A 22,535-nucleotide genomic window follows, 5' to 3' on the forward strand; every position below is an offset into this window, starting at 1 on the left:
CTGTGCAGGTGCAGAGGGACAGAATTCCTGTTGCAGATTCCCTGCCATTAGCAACAATCCTGGGCAGCTCTCTCAGCAGGTGCTGTTATCTCTAATCCATGACCATGGGGGTGATAAAAGGGACAGGGAGCTTTTTCCATATGTGTTCCCTGACCTGGAACAAACTGCAGAGCCCTGCTTCTGCACTCCAGCAGTTTCCTGCTGTTAGGAGGAAAGCAGCACAGCAGCAGCAGCATCCCTTGGATCCCTCTGGAATACAGAGACAGGGAGGATCCAGAGCAGGTCAGGAGGGTTCCCCTGCAGGCAAAGCTCCTCCTGGTGCTGCCACTGCCTTTATTTTGGGCAAGCCCAAAGCAGGCACTTCCAGCTCCCACAGGATCAGAGAGGAGGTGGTTGCCTTTAGCTGGCACCTGAAGGGCACTGAGGGAGGCAGAGATTTGCAGCCAAGTCCGTAAGGAATGAGTCGTTCTCCAAGCCCTGAGACTCACATCCACATCTCACTTCTCATGCATCACCTACCAGTGACATCATAAAAGCAGCCTGGGCTTCAAGGACTAAAAAGACACTGAAACAAGCTTTAAAGAGCCAGGATTTGAGATTGGAAAGTTGAAATATACAGATATTTAACTGTCTCTTTAGCCTTTTCTGCAGCACAGAGTTAGGTCAGGGATTGGACTCCATCTCTGAATCATTTTTTCCAACCTACATGATTCTACATCCATCCAATCCCTCCTTCCTCTCTTGCTCCTGTGAAGTCCTGCTGAGTTCCCAGTGTCAGGGGACGAGAGCACAACTCTGGGACCATGGAAAAGAACAAGCCCAATGTTACACACCCATTCAGGAGGAGAAAAATTGGAATCCTGCACTGCTCATCAGACCTGAGGAACTCAAGTCTCCAAAAACAGCTTTCAAAACAGGGTCCTCCCATGTGCTGGCAATCCAGGGAAGTGTAACAGAGGATGGAAGAGCCCAGCAAGGTGTTTTCACCTGGATATGGACATGCTGGGCACACCAGCCTCCTTCTGACCTTGAAAACAGCAGCCAGGGAGTGAGTGCAGCACAGACCTCATCCCAGGGCAGGGAGAGGGGCAGGAGGAACAGCACCTGCATGAGGAGACCCTGCCACCAAAATGGGGAGGAAAAAAGCATTTCCCTTCCCAGCAGGCACTGGCAGTGTGTCTGGAAGGCCAGGGCTCTTTAGGGAAGGCAGAGGACACAGCCCCGTGTGTCTGGAAGCAGCAGCTCTGCCTCCAGGCATCAGATGCAGCTGGAGGGGTGGAGCTGAGCTCCATGCAATCCCACAACATTCCCCTAATGAGGCTCTAATTCCTCAGGAACAGAGAGCAGAGCCACCCAGCTGCTCCCCTGTGCAGGGATTTCAGCACAAGGGCTTCGAGCTGGGCTCTGCTGGTTTCACTAAGGATGGACATGAAAACATGAGGGAACAGGGTGTGCAAGGGCTGCCCAAATCCCACACTGTTCAACGAGGACAAGTGTGTCCCTGTGCACAAGTCAAAGCCAGAATTGAGGAGCTGGTGCATCCCAGAATTCCAGTGACTTGTAAAAGAAGGAGCACTCCAAAGCTGGGCTTTATCCAGCACTCACTTGACTGAGTGTCCCAGAGCTGAGAGCACCTGATTATTTTCCATCACTGTTATTTTTAACAGCTTCCAAATATTCTTGCAGTGAACTCCAGGGAATTGGGATGAAAAGTTGCTCCATCTTAACCCCTCTCCAATCTGCTCCTATAAAGTTTCCAGACAAAGGGGGAAGGAGCCTGCAGGTACAAATTCAAAGCACGGTGCTGGCCTGTCCATAACTCCCACTCAAGCCTATTCCTGATGCTGCTCCCCTTCCCCCAGGCCAGGAAGGAACAGGTGTGAGCTGCAGGGCTGGAGGCACCTGATAGGGTTTGCAGGCACAATTAGGGAAGCAGAGGAAAAGAACTGCTAGACAAGTCAGAGCATTGGTCATCCAGTCTGGCTTTTCAGTGCCCAGCAGGAACAGGGAGCAGATGCTTCAGAGGAAGGTGTGAAATCCTCTTAATGGACAATTATGGAATAATCTCCCTTCAAGTTAGTTTTTTTCCAGCACATGAAGGTCCAGTTTATGCCCAAAGAATGAATTCCCAGGTTCTGAACAGTGTTTATCCCACCTAACAAGAATAAGGGTAAATTTAACCCTATTTTAAAGGTTATGGCTAAGCTGGTGCACTCCACACGTGCTGGCAAAGTGCCTCTGACACGGCTGCTAAATTGGTTTAAAATTTGCTGCTTTAATTTCACCAGCAGCTCCTTTGCTCTCGTAGCAAGAGGTGGGTGGAAAAAAAAAAGAGCATAGTGAAGTTGTGCTGGATGAGATACAGGGATGAAAAGGGCAAGCACTGCTCAGGATTTCTGAGCAGCCAAGAGACAGCTCAGCCCCCTCCATGATTGGGATGGAGAAGGAGGCTCCTCCAGGCTACACAGGAGGGCAGGGAACTGGGAATTACAACACAGATCTCTCTTACTGTGTAGGAAGACTTGCTGGTGATCTCCAGGAGCTTCTGCTTGGCTCTGCGCTCCGACTCGCGAGCCTCCTGCAGGTCCTGCTTGAGCTGATCAGCCTCCTTTGCCCTGCAAGGACCAACAGGAACAGCAAATGTCAGGCTGCAGCAATGAGAGGATGGAGAAGCAGGATCACAGTGTGGAATAGGCAAGAAGAGACAGAGAAGGGCTGAGTTCATCCGAGCAGAAGGGCTGACAGCCAGCAGGCTCTCAGACAGAGAGGAGTAATCAGCTGGAAGGAAACAAGGCTGATCTTTTACTTGCTCATTGCCACATTCACCATGGGACCTGGGCTTGGGTATCAGGAGGATGGAAACACCAGTTTTAACAAAGAGCAAAGTCTCTGCTCAAGGCTAACCTGGAACAGACCTCATGGCTGGAAAGGAGAATTGAACAACTGAGAGATAAGTAAAGGAGTAAGGAGAAAAAAGGGAATTTAGAGCTACCATCCAGAGGAAGAACAACTCCCAGGTGTTATTAACATTGGGGAAAGCAGGGGAGGGTTGCAGAAAGCCCCCAAAAGCAGAGCTGGCTTTTGGAGAGGGAAACCATCTGGGCCAAAGAGCCATTTGCTGTTGAACACACGTGGGAAGCTGAGGGAGGATTAACTCAGAGGGATAACTTGAAGGGGATGGGAAGCAAAGCAGAAGCAGCTGCAAGGTTGTACCCTCTGACCTCCTCTCTGACTCCTCGGCCATTTTCAGTGCCAACATCTCTGCCTCCAGCACCTTCTGCTCCATCAGCCTCTTCTCCTCCTCGGTGCGGATGGCCGTGGCCTTGATGCGCTGCATCTCCTGCTCGGCCTCGGCCGCCTTCTGAGCCAGCAGCTTGGCCTCCTCCTCCGTGATCTGCGCCTTCTCCGCCAGCAGATCCGCCGTCTCCTCCGACCTCATCTGACAATTGCAGGACACAAAGCCATTAAGCACAGCCAATGTGTCCCCAAATGTGCCCACAGCCCCTGGAGCAGGGCCCCGAGCTGCTGCCTCCGACACGCTCCACAGAATCCCTCCCTTCCCTGAAGGCCGCCAAGGCTGGGATGTGCCCAGGCTCTGTCCCAAATCATCCTCTTTGTGCTCCTCCCAAGCAGCCCAGCAGGATGAAATGGCTCCATCCAGCCTGCTGCTCACTGGCCACTGGCAGCAGTTTGGGAGTTAGGGCAGTCATAGAGCACTTACAAAAACGCTTCTGCAGTGGAAAGAGTGAGGAGCAGCTGCAGTGCTTGGGAAATGGCCTCCCAGGGACCTACCAGAGCCTCGTTGGCCATGGTTGCCTCCTCCTTCAGCTGCATCAGCCTCCTCTCCAGCTCATCCCTGGTCCTCTCAGCATCTTCTCTCATTTGCTTCTCTCGTGCCAGGCACTGTCGCTCCATCTGGGAAAAGGGATTGGTGAAATTGAGGAGAAAAACACACATGAGGAAGGTTTTCCATGGATGAGAAAGAGTCACAGGTGAGGTCAGGAAAAAGGGATTGGGGAAAGTGAGGAGAAGAAAACACATGAGGAAGGTTTTCCATGGATGAGAAAGAGTCCCAGGTGAGGTCAGAGCACTGCTGCCTCCTCTCTGCTTAGTGACAATGGGAACATCCCTGGACTGGGGTGACCTGACCAAAAAACAGAATCATGGCATCACTTAGGTTGGAAATGACCTCCAAGATCATCAAGTCCAGCTGTTCTCTTAGCACAGCCAAGGCCACACCTAACCTATGTCCCCAAGTGCCACATCCACATGTTCTTTTAACCCTTTCAGGGATGGTGATTCCACCCCTGCCCTGGCAGCCTGTTTGATGCTCCCTTGCTAAGTGCCCGTCCTGAGACAATTCCCATCCTCTGCTCAGGCTGTCACTCACAGCATGGCCACAGGAGCTGCCTGCAGGTGACAATGTCCCCAGACAGCGCCCTCCTAGGCTGAGTCACAGGCCAGACCAGGGCAAGTGGGTCTCAAGATCTCCAGCTTAACTCTCTGGAGTTTCCTACAGCAGGGCTGGGCTTAAGGACAGTCTGAGGGCATCTCCCAAACAGTGAAGCACATGGCAGGAGGCTGAAGGACAAGGATAGCTGCTCCTTTTGATCAGATATCCAACCCAGCATCCTGGAACCTTCACTTCCATTCCTTCAGAGGGAGGTCACACAGAGTGCAACCACCTCTGGCAATTTCTGGATAAAACAAACCCTCTCTGTTTGCAGGGTACAGCAATGCTTCTCCAGGAGGAGAAGATTCAAGCCATTAGGACCTGCCAGCTCTTCCCAGAAGATGCTGAGAGGATTGTTGTGCCCAGGGACTGCCTCTTCACTAGCCAAGAGCCCAAGGGAGTCATTGGGCTAATTAACACACTGAGTTTAATTCCTCCAGTCCCACAGGGATGGGGCATTATAAATATCCACGCTGCAGCCAGGACAGGAGACCTGCTGGGTTTAATAAGGGAAGGAAGTGAGACAAGCCACATTTCTCTACTCCTTGGACACCAGCTGTGCTCTGAAAGCGGGACGCCCACTGTTCCAACCGTTCTGCTTCCTTCCATTAAAGGTTCCCCTCATTAATTATCATTATGATCTGCATCCCGCTCAGGACTCCCATTAACAAGAATTCCTGATCTAAAAGGACTATTTGAAACCAGTAAATGACTGTGGATTCTGGGGAGTAGGGAGCAGGGCAGACAGCACAGTGGCTTGCTCAGGACAGGACAGCCAGCCCACACAGGAGCCTGACCTCTCCCATGGAGCCCAAGTGCTCTGGAATTGGGAGCTCACTGGAGCCATAAGCTGCTGCTCCCTCCCAGAGCCCTCATCTCTTCCAGCAGCCAAACAAGCACAGGATCTTGGGTGTGGTGTCATCCAAACACATCAAAACTCACACATTGTAAAACTTAAAGATTCATGGAATTGTTCAGGTTGGAAAAGCCCTCTGAGCCCAAGCACAAGCATTATCCCAGCACCACTGTGTACTCCACAAAGCCATATCCTTGAGTGCCACATGCACTTCTGAACTCCTCCAGGGATGGTGACTTCACCACTTCCCTGGGCAGCCCACCCCAATGCCTGACCACCCATTCCTGAGGCTGTCAGCACTTGGACACCATGCTGCTCCTTCCAAGGACCTTCTGCTCCACTAAGGACGTGGCTGAGGGAACACAGTGGTGAAGGGTTGATAGTTGGAGGCCTTAGAGTGCTTTTCCAACCTCAATGGTTCTACAGTGCCAACTCCTCACTGGCCAGAGGAATCCCTGTGGGAAGCACAAAGTCCCTCTTCCCCAGTGGAGCTTGTAGCAACTCAAGTCCAGACCTCTCCTGCTACTCCACGAGCTACATGAAGGAAAACTGCCTCAGGAGGTGCCTGAAGGACAAGTCACATCCCACCTCCAGCCCAGCTGAGCACCTCAGCACCACACAAGCACCTTGGGAGGTACATGAAGGACAAGACACATCCCATTTCCAGGCTGGCTGAGCACCTCAGCACAACACAAACACCAAGAGGTGCCTGAAGAACAAGATATGTCCTACCTTCAGCCTGGCTGAGCACCTCAGCACCACACAAGGATTGAGAGAGGTGCCTGAAGAACAAGATATGTCCTACCTTCAGCCTGGCTGAGCACCTCAGCATCACACAAGGATTGAGAGAGGTGCCTGAAGGACAAACCATGTCCCATTTCCAGGCCAGCTGAGCACCTCCACCCCACACAAGCACCTCTGTGGCTACACTCAAACCCAGTAACACCCAGACCCATGAGCACAAGCCCCTGCTGGGTGCAGTGACTGCTCTGGCTTCTCCTCCTCTCTAGTGGCTTCCCTGCCAAAGGGGCCATTTATATTCCGAGCACCAGTGCTCAGATTAGCTGTGTGGGTTTCAGTGAGTAGAAAAGGTCTACGAGCAGCAAACAATGATTCATACAATTCAATTTGCTGATCTCTGCTCGTGGGCTCCACGCCGCTGCCTCCGCCGCGCCGGCCGCCCGGGCTGACCCGCGGCACGGAGAGAGGCCGGGGTGGAATTAGCATTCCAGGCTGCACAGCCTGTGCATTCCATCACCCTGCAATTAGAAATGAGCCAAAGAGCCACAGCAGAGCACAGCTCCTCCTCACAGCCCCTGATTAATCAACTGTCCCAACACATGGCCTGCCACGCTCTTGTAGACACCCGGGGCAGCTCTTCCCTCCCGTCCTCTCGGTTTTGTTCCCAAATTGGGGGCCGGACTCAGGCTGCCACCAACCTGCAGAGCCAAGCTGAGATGGCTGGAGAGCTGGGAGCAGGCCACTAAAAATGTTCAGCTGGACCTTCCCTCAAAGCTGCTCTGAAGCCATTCCAGAGACCTGTTCTTCCCAAGCCCATCTGCATTTCTGATTATGGCTCACTGGTTATGGGATATGTGGCTCACCTGCTTCCTGGCCTTCTCCTCCCTGGCCTGTGCCTTCATCTGCTGCACCTCCAACGAGTCTGCCTTCCTCCTCCTCATGAAGAGGTCGTGGTTCCCAATGCACAGCTGAAGGATCTGTTGCAGTCAGGAGTGAAGAGCAGAGAGACACAGCTGCACGCGTGATGGCAATGAGGTGGTTTGTATTCTTGACACACAAAACCACTAGAATTGCTTTGATTTGGTGCTTGTTAGTGCTTCCACCCACTGAGCTCCAACCCTGGGAGCTCTCACAGCTGTAGGAGGGGCAGGGAGCCAGGTCCCACACCAAACCTCAGCTCCTGGGTACAGCAGCTCTTTGCAGACACCAATTTCTGTGCCTCCAGCACAGCACGGGTGTTGTTTCACACCCACTCTAAAAAGGCAAGAGGCCAAATAATGAAATAAAAATTTCTACAGCTCTGCCTGGTTCCCTGGTTCTCACTGCCACCTTTCTTTAGGCTCAAGATGAACTTGCACCTTCTCCCCAGTGTATGTTTAAGGCACTGAGATTAAAAAATAAATTAAAAGGGAAAAAAAAAAACGAAAACCACTTTCCATTTGGACAAACAGAGGGCTTATCCAAAACTTGCTTGGGCATCTCTTGATGCCTTTGCTGAAGGGATTTGAGCCCCACTGTGGTTCTCTCTCTGGTGAGGACCAGGGAGGTGGCAGTGCTAGAGGAGGGTTAGCACAAGGTGGGCACACAGAGGAGTGAAAAGATTTTTTTAGCAATAAAAGCAGGGTTCTAAATTTGGATTCTTTTCTAAAGGACTGATTTACATGCTCTTCTTCCATTTCATAAGATCACAAGAATCATGAAATGGTTGGAGTTGGAAGAGACCTTTAAGATCATGCAGTGCCACCCCTGCCATGGGCAGGGACACATCCCACTATATCAGGGTGCTCTAAGCCCCATCCAATCTGGCCTGGGACACTTTCAGGGATGGGGCAGCCACAACCCAAGTCACAAATGATTTCTCTGAAGATTTCAGCACTATGAACCTGATGCTGCAGGGAATGAGGAAGCCCCATTTCCTATGGAATACAAAGCACAGCCAACAACAGGACAGCAAAGGTACCTGTGTGACCTAACTACAGATTCAAATCCAGAACATCAGCTAAAGCTGGTCTCCAACGTGGACAGCTCAATGCAGCCCATCTTTGTCCAAGGACAGTCCTCAGAGGGTAAAAAGCCAGGACTCTGGTAAATGTGCCTCCCAAAACAGGGAAAGCTATGACACAGGGCAGAATGGGAAAGATCCACATGGGGAGAAAGAGGAACTGAGCAAAGCTGGGAGTTTTATTTACTAAGTGCTTCCACTATTTAGGTCAGCTGAAAGCCAAGAGCTCCAAAAGGGAGCACAAAAACAGGGGAGGGGGAGAGGTTCTGTAGAACAGCTTGTCTTGAGTCTCTCCCTTCTCTCCTTCAGTGAGCAGAAACTGCTGCACCCCATCACAACCACCCAGCAGCAGCTCCCTCTCAAAGGAAAAGCCCCAAAAGCTGGTTGTGTCACACTCTCTGCAGAACCCACTGCTGCAGGCAGTGAAAAAAGCCTGTCTGTGCACTTACCAGCTTATTCACACGCAGCTTTGATGAATTGAATTTAAAAACATCAATCTTTTTGTCCAATGGCTTAATCGTAAACTGAAAAGGAAAAAATAAAGAGGGAGAGAGTTATCAGAGAGTGGTGCATTTAATAAAAAGGCAGCTATAAAATTCTTCCTGAAAGCTCTGGCTCAGAGCAGGTCAGCAGGGTCAGACACACGGCTCAGAGCCGGCCCCGTGGCTCTGAGCCAAGCAAGAGGACTCGCATCAAAAGCAGCCAAGGAGACAACTGTTCCTCCTGCCAGGAAAACATGGGGGCCACAGGAGCTGGTGTCCTCTGAGAGAACCCTGCAGGGGTGGGGGTTCAGCTCAGCACCTCCCCAGGCAAGGTGCTGCTCTCCTGGGAGCTGCAGGGAACACAGAAACCACAGCAGGCACTCAGCATGCTTCCAAAGGAAGAACCAGCTCAGCATGTCCTAGACATCTTTTATGAAAAATCCTTTCCTTAGGATTTTTCCTCCTGAGAAGCTGAAAGGCCTCAGGAACAAAATGTAAACAATGGTTATCTGCTGCTGTGGAATGCAACAGGTGCATCTGTGATTGGTCTCATGGGGTTGTTTCTAATTAATGGCCAATCACAGTCAGATGGCTCGGAGAGAGAGTTTGAGCCACAAACCTTTGTTTTCATTCTTTGCTATTCTATTCTTAACTAGCCTTCTGATGAAATCCTTTCTTCTATTCTTTTAGTATAGTTTTAATGTAATATGTATCATAAAATAATAAATCAAGCCTTCTGAACCATGGAGTCAGATCCTCATCTCTTCCCTCATCCTCAGACCCCTGTGAACACCATCACACAGCACCACGGAATCATTAAGGTTGGAAAAGCCCTCCAAGATCCTAAAATTCAGGTGTCAACCCAACAGCACTATGCTCACCCTCAAACCCTGTCCCCAGGTGCCACATCCACAAGAGTTCTGAACACTTTCCTTGGAAGTCTGGGCCAGGGTTTGACAGCCCTTTAATGAAGGATTTTTCCCTAATATCCATCTTAAACCTTCCCTGGCACAACTCGAGGCTGTGTCATCTCATCCTGTCACTTTTTACCTGGGAGAAGAGCTCAACTCCCAGCTGGCTGCACTCTCCTGTCAGGGAGTTAAAAGGCAGGAGAGCTGCATCAGGAACACAGCAAGGAGCTGCCACCCTTCCCCTGACACTTCCACTCACAAGAGCTCCCCAGAAGAATTTTCCATGCATTTCCTTCTCCAGAACTCAGATTGTCCCACAATTCAAAGAGGATGTCTTAAGATTTCCCCACAATTCAGACTGTTATTCCCTGGCTCTAAGTTGTGTTTACAGTCCATGTACCAACCAGCCAGCCCTACCCATGGCCTGGCTTCACCCTCTCCACAGCTCTCCCACAGAGAGCCCAGTGGTGGCACAAATCCCTCAAGGGCTTTGGTAATGCAGCCCTTGGATGGAGAGAAGCCTCTGCACTATCAAAAGGGTACTTGAAGAGATGGAGTGCTCTGCAAGATGGCATTTTTTAGGAGACATGCACATATTCCATCACTCCCCCACACACTACAGAAATAACGGGCTGAGGAGCTGGAGCAGACAGAGTGTGTCCATTAGAGTGGGAGATCTGTCAATACACAGCCCTGCCTGCAAAGGGCCCTGTCCTGGCACTGCCTTGCTCTGGCAGTTTAAGAGCCTATCTTTTAAGACTTTCACAAAAGCAGACGTGCATGAATATCCCTGGATTTGAGCTCCAGCAGGGCCCCCAGCAGTCACTGAGAGCAGCAGCAGGAATGTGCTGGGAGAGGAGTTCCAGCTCTGTGTGAACAGTCAGTCAATCTTTGTTAGGAGGGATAACCCCCAGTGTGCTGCCAGCAGAGCTGCTGCTCCCAGCTATTGGCCCTGTTTGCATCAGGTCAGGCCTGCTCGTGGGCACCTGATGATTGAGCTGATGGAAGGGATCCATCCTACCCCTGGAGACAGCTCTGACACAGCCCTGTGGCAAGGCTGCCTATGCAGGGGTCAGTCCCTGCATTCTGGGGAGCTCCCACTGCTGTGTGACAGGCAGGGAAGCTCTGCAAGTCACTCAGTGCTGGGCTTTCTGCAGAGTCCTGAAGCTCTTTAAGGAGTAAAGCAAGTGGAGACAATTCCAGCACGGATTTACTGCTTATGAAACTTCACAAGACATGCAATAAACGCAGCTGATGAGAAACCTTTAGCTGCTCCCCTGATCAATATCATGTTTAGATTAGAAAACCATTTTTAATTAAGAAGTTAATTCTCTTCCTTACCATGAAGGCAGCTGGTTTCTTTGAGCAGCTCTCTCAGACTTAAAATGGAGCTGCTCAGTCCCCTCTCCTCAGCCAATTGCACTTCTGTTCTCAATTAGGTTTGGGGGCCAACAATCCCAAAGACCCAGATTTAGACTCTGGATTTAATAAATAACTATCTAACAGAGGGCTTAAATTGCTCAACTTCCTAAAAAGATTCCAGCTGCTATGCCAAGCCCAGCAGCCTGAAACCCAAGATGATGTAATGAGATGGCAAGAGCTCTTCTCCCCAGGAATACATCTCCCTGTATTCCATAATACAGAATACATCCACAGTAATAAATACTGTAATATATGCAGTAAAGAAGAGATTTTAACTTCTGAACTCTGGTATTTGGGCTAAGAACATCAACAGCAATTTTGGGTTTTTGAAAAGATTATTACATAGAAGGTTTGAAACCAAAGAGGAGAACCAGCTCCCCAGTGACCCCTTGCACGCCCACTCCTGCACAATTTCAGGAAGGCTTGGATTAAGGTTTCAGCTGGAGGAGTTGAGCTGCCCTTAGTTAAGCTGGTGAGAGCAAGCACAGCAGACAGAGAAGTGAAAAGAAATCATTTTAAATCCCAGTTGTATTCTTACTGCTCTCAGGGAGGAGGTGGGACACATCCATACCTCTTTATCACTGTAGGAGATATTCCGGATCTCGTTCCATGGGAAGGAGATTTTAGGGGTCAACCTGTTGTCTGGGTCATAAATGTGCAGACCCAAGGCATCAACTCCAAGGAGCAGCTCTGTGCCCTTTTTATTCTGCAGGAGGAAAGGGAAGAGCAGAAATCAGTGGGAGGGTCAGACGTGAACCAGCGTCCCCTCCTCAGCCAGCCCCGAGCAGTGACCCAGCACTGGGCACCAGGAGCTGCTGCCTCCCCTCAGCACCAGTGGGGTCCCCAAATGTCACCTCCCAGCTCTCCTGGCTCTCCAGGACATGGAGATTACCCTGGCAGGAAAACAGGACCCCCAGCCCACCCAACTCACCCTGATGGCAAAGTAGTTCACGCCGTACATTTCCAGGTCCTGGGCTATCTTCAGATACTCCATTTCAGCTTCATCTCTGTCAGGCAGGAACAGTGTTTGGGAGGATCAGAGAGGGACATGGCTGCTCCTGCTGATCCTAAGCACTTACCAGGCTTTAAAGCTTGGACTGTCTCTATCACACAGGTCAATCCTGTCTTTGCTGGCAGGATCAATAAAGTCCAAGAGCAAATCTCTCTCTGCAGTTGCCAGCATCTGAGTGGCTGCTGAGATGCAGCACTCCAGGCATGGCTTTGTTCACCTCCCAATCCCTTCAGCATAAATAGGAAATCCCTGGCTGGGATGCCACCGTTTCAGATCCATGGCTTTATGTTTATCCCCCAAAAGGAGCATTTTGCCACCTGAGGCAGCCACAGGGTTTGAATTTCTATTTCTTCTCCCAGATCCCTGATGCAGGTGAGTCCTTACTTTGCATCATTCCTAAGGCCCCAACAATGACTAAGGTACAAGCAGAGCCATCAACAAAAGCTTTGAGCTCCCCCCCAGGCTTCTGCAGAGATGTGCTGGGATTAACCTGCTGGCAGAGCTCACCCAGTGCCTGCCCAAGTTCCCAAAGCCTGGTGACTCTCCAGGGGAGGGGATTGGCCCTGACCCAGCCCAGCAGCACAAGCTCACCTGGCTCTGCCCCGGTGCTCTGCGTACCAGGCTGTTATCCTTTCCTCCCACATCTCTGGAGTCATCTGGTACAGGTTTATTACCTGGCATAGGTGGGAGACAGACATCAGGTCACAGTGCTGCTCCTGGCTCAGCAAGAAAGCCAGAAACACCAAGACAGCTCCCAGCAGCACGTCCAGCCTCAGGACAGCTTGGACACTGACTCCCTGATGCTGCTGAGCTCCGTACCCGCTTGGGAAGCAGCTCCTCCTGTGCCAGGAAGCCTCTCTTGTGCACGTTGGGATCGTAGTCACCGTACTGGGGAGAAGCACAGACACCACACACACTCCACGTTAACAACAAGGGCAAGTAAAACTCTTCACCCCCTCACAGCCAGCCCTGAGAGACAGCAAACATGGCCTGCTCACCCCTTCACCCCACGAGCACAGAGCCTGCTGCTCTCTGAGGGGAATAACCTGGGTTTCTTTGTAATTTCATAGCTAATAGAGACAAAGAGCTTCCTTCTACTCAAGCAGCAGAGCTGGGAGCAGAACAAAACTTCCCACCATCACAGAATCATTAAGGTTGGAAAAGGTCTCCAAGATCAAGTGACTGAACACCCCTAAAGTCCCCAAGAGCCACATTTGCTCAGTTTTTGAACACTTCCAGGGATGGTGACTCCACCACTTGCCACAACTTCAGCCGATGACCATCACCAGTTGATGTCCTCCATCAGTCCAGCTGGACTAGATGATCGTTGTCTATTCTATTCTATTCTATTCTATTCTATTCTATTCTATTCTATTCTATTCTATTCTATTCTATTCTATTCTATTCTATCCTCATTATCATGCCCTAATTAACATTTCCCCCAATGCAGGGCAAGACTATAGACTGAGAGGTCCTTGCAGTTCCACAGGTATTGGAACAAGGAAATAAGACATGGAGAAAGACCTGTCCCCAAAAACTGACAGATAGCAGTGATCCAGGTTAGGCAGATGGCAGTTCCTCTGTCGCTGCTCACCACCCTAATGAATAAAAATCAAAAAAATTAGAGGAGTTTGACAGATTCCTCTCAGGCAGGTGGTGGCTCTTCTGTCAGAGGGTCTGTTGCTCAACTGGGTCATGGAATCCAATTCAGATTTGTTAAGCACATCCACTAATTACTGGTATTTGTTTAGATTTACATCTCTTTGAGCAGCATATAAAGTGACTGAGAAAGAAAACTGCTTATTAACAGATTGAAGAGCCCTGTGTCCCTGCGGTGCATGTGAAAATGAATTTACCTCCTGCACGGCCTCAGAGGGCAGGAAAACGCTGCAAAACGGCTCCTCCAGCAGCCCAGCAAATTCAGGGAGAGGAACAAAGCATGTGAGGCACGTACACGGAGTGCTGTGACTTCCACACTTCCTTCACCTGGCAACCAGGACTTCTGCAGTGACAGAGGTGACAGCGCCCGAGTGCACGAGCACAGCGCCGTTTGCTCCAGCCACTCATTTGCAAGTGGGGCAGCCCTTCCCTCCCTGCTCTTCTGAGCAACCTTCACCCAGGAAATGCAAATGGTGACAATTTTTAAACACAAGACCAAGAGGCACTTGGTGGTCATACAGCAAGTCAGGAGGCTTTTCCTCTCAGCCTTCTTTTTGTGCCAGGACCTTCACACCGCGCACCAAAACCAGAGCTCAGCATCAAAAGTCTACACACATCCCACCTCTGCGCTTGGGAGACAACACGTGGGGATTAAAGACACAAATATTGATTTGGAGCCAATGCAGATGCAAAGGGAGCATGGAACAACAACCAACACTGACTCAGACTTCAATTAATAGAACAAAACCAGCCCGGATTTCATCCAAGAGTGGGGGCAACTCTCTGCCTTCCAAGGTCTTGGAGCTCCTCAGGATGCAGCACTCTGCAGGTACACGGCCCCTGAGCCTCCCTCCAAAGGAAGCAGCACTAAAAACGTGGCACTGGTGAAGGAAGCAACTCCAACAACTTTGGACAGGCAGCAAGTAAATAATTTTTAGGTGATGAAAATAATAGTAAATAGGATTAACATGATTATTTTCTGTTGTGATCTTCTGTGGAAGTCTAAGACTAAGTATGGATTATGTGACTTTTCATGTGCTAAAAAATACTGCCGTGTCCCAGAGGAATATTTGTACTGAGAGGGGAGTCTGGATGAGAACATTAATTATTCACAAGTCAAAAATCAACAAATGGCTTAAGTATTGCAGAATTTGTTGGCTCAAATGATTTTGCAAATGTACTTTCTAAAGGCCTTTTCAATTAAACCATTACTTTCAAACTGTCATGGAATTTCAGCTCTTGTTAATTGAACTGTATGATTAATATTCATGATTGGGCATGGAATTGCCTTTACCACATTCATACACCCAGCTTAGACTGTTGGATAAACACAGGCACGCTCAGCTACAAATTAACACCAAGTATTGCTTGTTTTGGGGAAAAACAATAATAATTAAAGAGCTGTTTGCTGTGCTACAAGATCTGAAGTGCTGAGAGAGTTGCAGCACACCAGCGACCTGCATTTAAGGGGCAAAAAATAGAAGAACCTCCTGGATGTTCCCATTTTTTTTCCAGTTGATCCCACGTCTTTCCCAGCTATTTAAAACCTGAACCACCTCCAACCTCTGAAAGGCACGTGGGTGGTTTGAACAGGGCTGGAGAGGAAAGCACATAGTAATTCCCCAAATGAACACAATGAGAGAGAAATAAATAAGCTGTTATTTTTATGACCCCCCTGTTTCCTTTGCTGTCTCAGGTTGGGGTGGATGGACCAGCAGCACCTGGCTGTCAATAAGTGGCTGCTGGATGCACACACTGCTGTGTCAGGCTATTATGCCCCTAATCATGCAAATCAGCAAGTTATTAGTGAAATTACTGCACTCTGTGCCTGCTTTCTTGCCCAGGAAGGACATCATTATCCTATTCAACTGGAAGGAGATGACCTGCAACATCCTTCTTCCCAGTTCTCTATAAAGATGTGCTTTCAGCTTTCACCTTTGCTGGGAGTGAAAGAGGAGGGGAATCCCAGGCTGGAAGGGCAGCAAGGAAAGGGATGTCTGAAGAAAATCCTTTAGTGAAAAGCAGAAAAGCCATCCCTGCTCCACCTTCTGATCTCAGCATGGTCAGAACTGCCCTGACTCCATGTGAGCTCCTCCCAGTGCCCCAGGACACTCAAGGTGCCAGGGGGACAAAGGGGAGGGCACAACTCACCTGCACCAAGGCACAGCCTGTACCCAAGGAGCTGTCCTGGCCATGAGGTAACAGAGCTCAATATTTACACAACATTTATTCATTCTGGCAGCCAGAAAAGTCATTCCCTACATATCCTCAGCTCAGGTCAATGGAAGGAAAGCCAAGGAAGTGTTTACTCATGCACTCTAATAAGAGTGATGAATGTTTCACACAAACATAAACATTTCTAAAAGCAACTTTTCTTTGCCCAGCTGATGAGTCTCTTGAACAAAACATGGTTTCATCAATACTCTGATTATGAGGGGAAAACACCAATTTCTTGTAAATTCTAACCCCATCAAAGAACATGGTACCCAGGGCTCTACTCAGAGTGTGAGCTGAAGGCTTATGAGAAAATTACATGGCCAAAGGGAAAAACAACCTGGATCAGGCCTCTCTTCTGCAACAGAGCCAAACCCCCTCTCCTGCATTGCCAGCAAAGACAGAGCTGCTCCTCCTAAACCTCTCCACAGCCAGGCTCCTCAAGGGCAGCTGGACTTGCCAGAACCAGGGCATGGCCACCTGCCTGTGGTCCTGTGAGCCAAACCCTCCCAAAATCCCACCCAGAGTCAGAACCAGCAGGAGATGCAGAGACAACGTGGCTGGGCTGTACCCAGACTGCAGTTGCTCCTCTCCCTCCCAAAACAGGATCTTTGCACACCCAAACTGTGGCTGAGCTCCAGCAGCTGATAACTGAGCAGCAGCACATGTTGTGCATACACAGGGGGAAATTATGTCCCTGAGTGCAACAATGAAACCTGGGCTGCTCCCTCCACCCCAGGAGTCTCTGCCCTGGGCAAGCTGTCCAAGGCTGCACACCCCAGACTGGAAAACAGTGTCCTCTGGAATAAATCCTCAGCAAAACACACCCACTCTGGGCCCAGAGCAGAATGTAGCAGAGAAACAACAGGAACTCAATGAACACTGACTTGTCCCTCTGTCTGGTGAGGCCAAACACCCAAGATCAAACCCAAGATAAAGGGAGAAGCCAGGAAAAACCCTTTCACAGTGCAATAAAATGGATGTGGCAGCTCTAGCACTGAAATAAAGTCATTATCAATATAAGTATTCTGAGGGAGCAGTGGAGCTGGGAGTCCCACGGCTGGTTTGCCTCTGGCTACACTGGCATAAGCAGGGAGGAGATCCAAAAAAACTCAGGCTCAGGGAGTTCACCTGCTCAAAAGTGAGCCACAGTAAGCCACACTCCAGCAGGCTCTGCAGCTCATGAGCTGAGCATTTGCTAAAGAGTCCTGGAAAGAGAAATCAAAAACCCATCCAATGTCTGAAAGCAGCCAGGAACCAGCCATGTGGAGGAGGCAGCAGTGCTGGTGTAGCCCTCTCACTTCTCAAGCTTTCACAGCTTTCCCTGCCTTCCCTTTCCCCAGGAAGTGGCTCCAGCACAGAGCACCTGGATCAAGACCAGCCCAGCAGGCCCTGGGAGCATCCCCTGCTGCCTACCTTGGCTTGGACAGCATAGGAGGCCAGCAGGACAGAGGCTTCAGGAGGACAGAAGATCTTCTCATCCAAAATTTGCTTCTTCACCTGCACACAGAGCAGCAAAGGACAGACAGCACACGTTTAGTGGAGCACAGCAGAGCATGACTGTCACAGCAGATGGCTGCAGTTTGTTTTAACTTGAGCTGTCAACCACACAGAGTTAACAATTTTCCTAACACTAATCACAGTCCAGACCCAGGAAATCTCTGGTGGCTCAGAAGGGCTCAGGCTTTCACAGACCACCTTCCTCAGACAGGTTGGTGAGAAGAGCTAAATTTATATGTGGAAAATGACAGCAGCTTTATCCTGTTGCTAAAGGCAAGGGGTGTGTGAGGGGGGAGAACCTTGCATGTAAACACAGCGATAAAACCTCTTGAGGCACAAGCCATGGATTGATAGGACATCCAGCCAGGCTGCTAAATAAAAGAGCAGTCTCTGAGCACTGCAAGCTTTGCTCTGGGACATTCAGGCCTCATTGTGAGTCAGTGCCCACCTGTGCTGGAGGCCAATTCCTTGGATCCCAGCACGGGGAGCTGCAGGTCACCTCTGTGGCAGAGCTGTCAGCAGCTCCCAGGAGAGCCAACATGCAGCTCCCCAAGGCACAGCTTCACTCCCCTGCCTCCTGTGCATTCAAAAATTAAACCTGTCATGTTCCATAGGTTTTGGGTTGGCACACTTAATTTTCCTGATTAAAGATAGGAGGGGAAAAAAAATGTAAAAAGCCGACGATTTCCTGGGAGGCTTAAATGGATTGTTGGAGATGCAGGAACATCAATTTGAATTTATAACGTGCTTTGAGTCCTCAAAGTTGGGTACAACATAATCACAGCAGATATTCTGCTGCATCAAGATAAAAAACAGGAGAGTTTACAAGCTTAGATGTGCTCCTGTTTCCCAAATGCATTCAGGAGCCCAGGTTCCTCTCAGCACACAAATCCCAGCAGCAAAGTCATGGTCTGCATTTAGAAAATGCAGCTTGAATGGCTTTTCCTCTCTGATTTTCCTTCTCAAAGATGCCAACAGCATTTTTCCTCACTGTGGATAAAGCTCCTGGCAAATGAGGCATTCAGAAATAACCCTACAGAGACACCAGTGCACGAGACTGAGCTTGGAAATTAACAGGAATACTTTGCATTTAGAACACTTTTGGCTCTGGAGAAAAAAGATGGACTTGGGAAGAGTGAGGAGCATCAAGAGGCTGCTGGGCTCACCTGGAAAGGGCAGGACATCCTGCAGGCTACAGAGGTATTCCCAAATCCAGGTTGTCCTGAATTTGGTGTAAAAAACCTAAGAATGAGTGACTTTAAAAAAAAATTTTTGTAATTTATCTTCAAATTAACAGCCAGAGAGCAGCTGAAACATCCCAGTGAATACCCAGGAGTCTGACTAGGAGGGCTCTGTTCCCTCTAACTGTGCTTGACACAACTCTTCTGAGGAAGAATGTGTCAGAAAATGGATTTTGTGGCAGAAAATTGATCATGTCTCTGAAAGAGAGCTCCTGTGATAGCAGCTCCTTGTTACCAGCCGTGCAGCACTGCCACATCATCAGCTGAACTGATTTCTCAGGACACAAAGTTTTGTAGAATAATTTAAATAAAAAGACCCAACCAAGATGTGTTCAGCAGAGTTTCTAAAGGCTTTCCTGCAGGGCAGGAATTCCTGGAGCAGGTGAGACTGTGAGGTTTCTCCTTCTGCTCTGTTTTTCCACCAGAGAGCTGAGCTGCTGGGATGTTCTGCCCCAGGTACCTGAAGGCTGTTTGGTAAGGAGGGGAACTTTGCTGTCCTGGCTGCACTCTGCTCTGCAGGATCAACTCCCTGCTCCACACAACACTGCTGTCACATCCAAAGGCAGCTGCCACCCCTGAGCACAGCTCATCCCACACCCTGCAGAGGGACACGAGCCCTTGGCTGCCAGATCCATGTCCCTGAGCCACCCCCCATGGATATAATGGATCACCTCATCATTCTGGACTGCCAGTTCAGAGGTCTGCCAGTCTGGGCAAGCTGCTTCTCCATAAAAACCATCCTTCACCTATTTTAGGAAGCTTCTGTTGTTAGACAAGTCCCTTTGGAGAGGTGTGAACACAAGGATGTGGAGCACACTCTGCAGACCAACTCTCTGACCCTGGGACCTTCTGCTCATCCTGGCTCCCTCTCCCTCAGGTTGGATAGCAGTGTATGGACTCCTACCTGCAGGAAGAACAGGTGCTGGGTGATTTCCTGGACCAATTCCTCCTCTGCATTCTCAGGATAAAATTTGGCCAGGAAGTGAAAAGTTTTGGGCTCTTCTGTGGGAACATCATGATCCAGGACCTGTGGGATACAAAAGCCATTTGGTTTCCTCAAGGCAAGACCCAGCTCCCTTCTGTTCAGATGAGCACATATTCTGTCAGACACTTTTAGACATTTAGAACAGACCTAAATAGTTCAAACACCGTAGTTAAAAAAAGAAAACAAACATTTCTGACACTCCTAATGATGCAAGGGAACAAAAAAAGGCAGAAACAAACAGCATGAGAAATGAGACAGTGAAGGTTGATCCTGATCTGCCACGTGCTCCTTGCCTCTCCTGATACTTGCAGAGAGATGCTGGATCCTGCTGCGCCACCACCCGACCTTCTCCTTGTTTCCCTGCTCTGAGTTTATCTCACTGCTGTTTCTTACCACCTTGCTCTGCTACTGCCCAGTTGAATGCTGGTTTAAAACCTCAGCCTGAGAGGTGAGACAGCCAGGCCTCCCTCAGTGTCCATGACCACCTGGCTGTAGTGTCACATCCTTTGGATGTCAGCAAGCCACACCTGACACCTCCAAAACCCTCCCCTCAGATTTGGGGGGCATTTCCTCCCTCATCCCCTTCTCCTTTTCACTCTGGTTTTCCTCCTCCCAAGCTCTCTGTATTTCTCAACAACAGAAGAGGCAACTCCACTTTTCTGCTGATGGTTTTGTGGAGTTTTAGGTTTCATTTGCTTTGCAGTCACCCCAAAGTGCAGCACCCCAGCATGGCTGGGTCCCAAAACGTCTCCAGGGGATTCAGTGTGCACAGATACTGGGATTGGGCATCTCTGCCAGCTTTTCCCAGTCTAACACCCCCAGACATCACAGAGATGGGATTTAGGTGCATCTGCCCCAGCTCACCCACCACACAACCCCAGGCATTCACAGACAAAAAGACATTCTCCTTTGTCATCCCACACAACCTCTCAAGGGAAATATCCCTGTCCATGGAGAGGGTTTGGAATGAGATGAGCTTCAGGGTCCCTTCAACCCCAACCACTCTGGGATTTTGTGAACTTTGTTCCAACCTTTTTGTCCATTTTGAGCCAAGCCACCGTGTCCTTGATGGTGTACTGCAGCCCAAAGAACCAGGTTTCCCGCAGCCCCAGGGTCCTGCACACCAGATCAAACAGGTCCTTCCCTTTCCACTTCACCTGCCAGAGAGCAAACAGGAAGCAGAGTTAGAAAGGTGGATTTCAGAACTTCTCTCTGTTCACCCAAATGCACAGTTTTCACCTCTCAAGGTCAACTTTAAACCCTTGTGAATGTGTTTGGTACAGACATGAAAACACCCTAAGAAGGCACACGTTATCTCTTTCCATCTGATCTCATCTGCAGATCACCAGCTCCTCCCTCAGTAGGAAACTAAAATGTGATTTCCCCCCTTTTCCAAAAAATGACACTGTAAAGCCCCTGTTTCTTGCCCTGGGAAACTAAGGGTTCATTTAGGCTCTTGTTGAGCTCATGTTTAGGCTCCTGACCTGTTTAGGTTCCTGCCTGCTGCCAGCAGGGAATAAAAACCCCTTTGAGCTGCCCCTTGGTGGCTTTAATGTGTCTGCACAAGCACCAGCATCAGCACCAGGGGGTCAGAGAGAGGAGCCACAAAATCAGCAGTGACACAATCCCTGCACGGAGCATCCAGAGCCAGTGACCCTGCACGGATAGAAGGGAAAAAAGAGCTCCAAAATCCCCGTCCTTACCACTGAAGTCAGCAGTTCTCTGGGAGCACATTTTGATAGAGTCAAACTGCATTTTCTGCAGAAAATGTTGGTGACAGAAGCAGCCAAGGAGCAGAGAAAATTGGTTGCTCAAGGACCATGTCCTTGGAGCAATCCTGCAGCCGCATCCACGATGCTCCTGAAGTTTGCTCATAAAACCGGGAGGTGTTGGGAGGCACAGAGGTGAAGAGGGACATAAACCACGTGAATCTAATATGCCAAAGCCACTTTGGTCCCTCCATCTGCACGCTGCAAACAATTGCTGGACCGAGACATATGGCCATTACTCCGAAGCCCTTGGGCAAACAGATCCCGCGCACTCTCTTGTCACTACAACTCAATCCTGGTGCCACCTGCACACATCGATATCAACGCGGGGCCGCTCCCGCTGTCACCCACTGCCGCCTTGTGGGCACAGGAGGGCCCAGCTCAAGCGATGCCTCCGTCACTGCTCTCCCCCTCGCGGGGAGCACAGACACAGCGCTGACAGTCCCGGAATAGGACAGGAATAGGACAAAGGCACCGCCACCCTCCCGACAAACACCGCCCCCGGAGCGCAGCGCTCGCCGCCGTTCGCATCGGGCGCTGTCAACACCTCGGGGTCAAAACGCCAGGAGCAGCAAGTTTGGCAGTGCTGGAATTATAGCCCCCCTAATTTCACACATTTCACTATCCTCCAGCCCCCGGGATGGGCTCCAGCTCGGCACAGGATGGCTCAGACGGCAGAAGATCTTTTCCTGACTATGATTTTAAGTGGGAGGTTAATTCGAGGGCTCAGACAAAACAGAGTGAGGCCCATTAAAAGAGCTATTTGGTACCATTTCTGCGGGCACATAAAAGCAGGCTGCCAGCAGAAGGCTATTTCTTCACTAAACTGCTTTGTATAAAGCATTATGGGCTGTTTTTCCTTCTCCAAGACCGTATCTCAGTCTCAGCACAGCAGTGCCTGCACCAAACCTTCCCAGGACAGGCTGCTGGTGGCACCAGGACGTGGCTCCACATCCCATGGGATCAGTGAGTTAAACCTGGAATTTCCACCGGCTGTGACTCCTCCCTGAACCACCTCAGGTACCCAAACCGTGCCCAAGAGCTGACAGGACCCAAAGGTTTCCTCTCAAAACACCAGTTTGTTGTGAAGAGCAACACTGGGGATTAAAGCAGGAGCTTTGTGCAGTTTTGACTTGGTGATGGGATGGGTTTTGAACCCATCAACCATCCAAAGGGTTCTGAACCCCTTTGGAATTGTTTGGGTGGGAAGAGACCTTAAAAAACACCCAGTGCCACACCTGGCATGGGCAGGAACACCTTCCACTGTCCCAGGCTGCTCCCAGCCCTG

The 22,535-nt window shown here is 50.0% G+C and overlaps 1 protein-coding gene across 2 annotated transcripts in view; it reads right to left on the bottom strand.

Annotated features, from left to right (window-relative positions):
- NF2 (NF2, moesin-ezrin-radixin like (MERLIN) tumor suppressor) overlaps positions 1 to 22,535 on the bottom strand; it is a 47,950-nt gene that overhangs the window by 15,283 nt on the left and 10,132 nt on the right. For both annotated transcript variants that reach the window (XM_058816975.1, XM_058816974.1), the window contains exons 2-13: positions 20,510 to 20,635; positions 19,398 to 19,520; positions 17,169 to 17,252; positions 12,699 to 12,767; positions 12,471 to 12,553; positions 11,799 to 11,874; positions 11,439 to 11,573; positions 8,502 to 8,576; positions 6,914 to 7,027; positions 3,793 to 3,915; positions 3,222 to 3,439; positions 2,510 to 2,615 (exon numbers count right to left, since the gene is read on the bottom strand). In XM_058816975.1, coding sequence (XP_058672958.1) covers positions 2,510 to 2,615; positions 3,222 to 3,439; positions 3,793 to 3,915; positions 6,914 to 7,027; positions 8,502 to 8,576; positions 11,439 to 11,573; positions 11,799 to 11,874; positions 12,471 to 12,553; positions 12,699 to 12,767; positions 17,169 to 17,252; positions 19,398 to 19,520; positions 20,510 to 20,635 — 1,332 coding nt within the window. The remainder of the gene's footprint in view (positions 1 to 2,509; positions 2,616 to 3,221; positions 3,440 to 3,792; positions 3,916 to 6,913; positions 7,028 to 8,501; positions 8,577 to 11,438; positions 11,574 to 11,798; positions 11,875 to 12,470; positions 12,554 to 12,698; positions 12,768 to 17,168; positions 17,253 to 19,397; positions 19,521 to 20,509; positions 20,636 to 22,535) is intronic.

This window comes from Ammospiza caudacuta, chromosome 18 (genome assembly GCF_027887145.1).
Source record: "Ammospiza caudacuta isolate bAmmCau1 chromosome 18, bAmmCau1.pri, whole genome shotgun sequence".
NCBI classification, from domain to species: Eukaryota; Metazoa; Chordata; class Aves; order Passeriformes; family Passerellidae; genus Ammospiza; species Ammospiza caudacuta.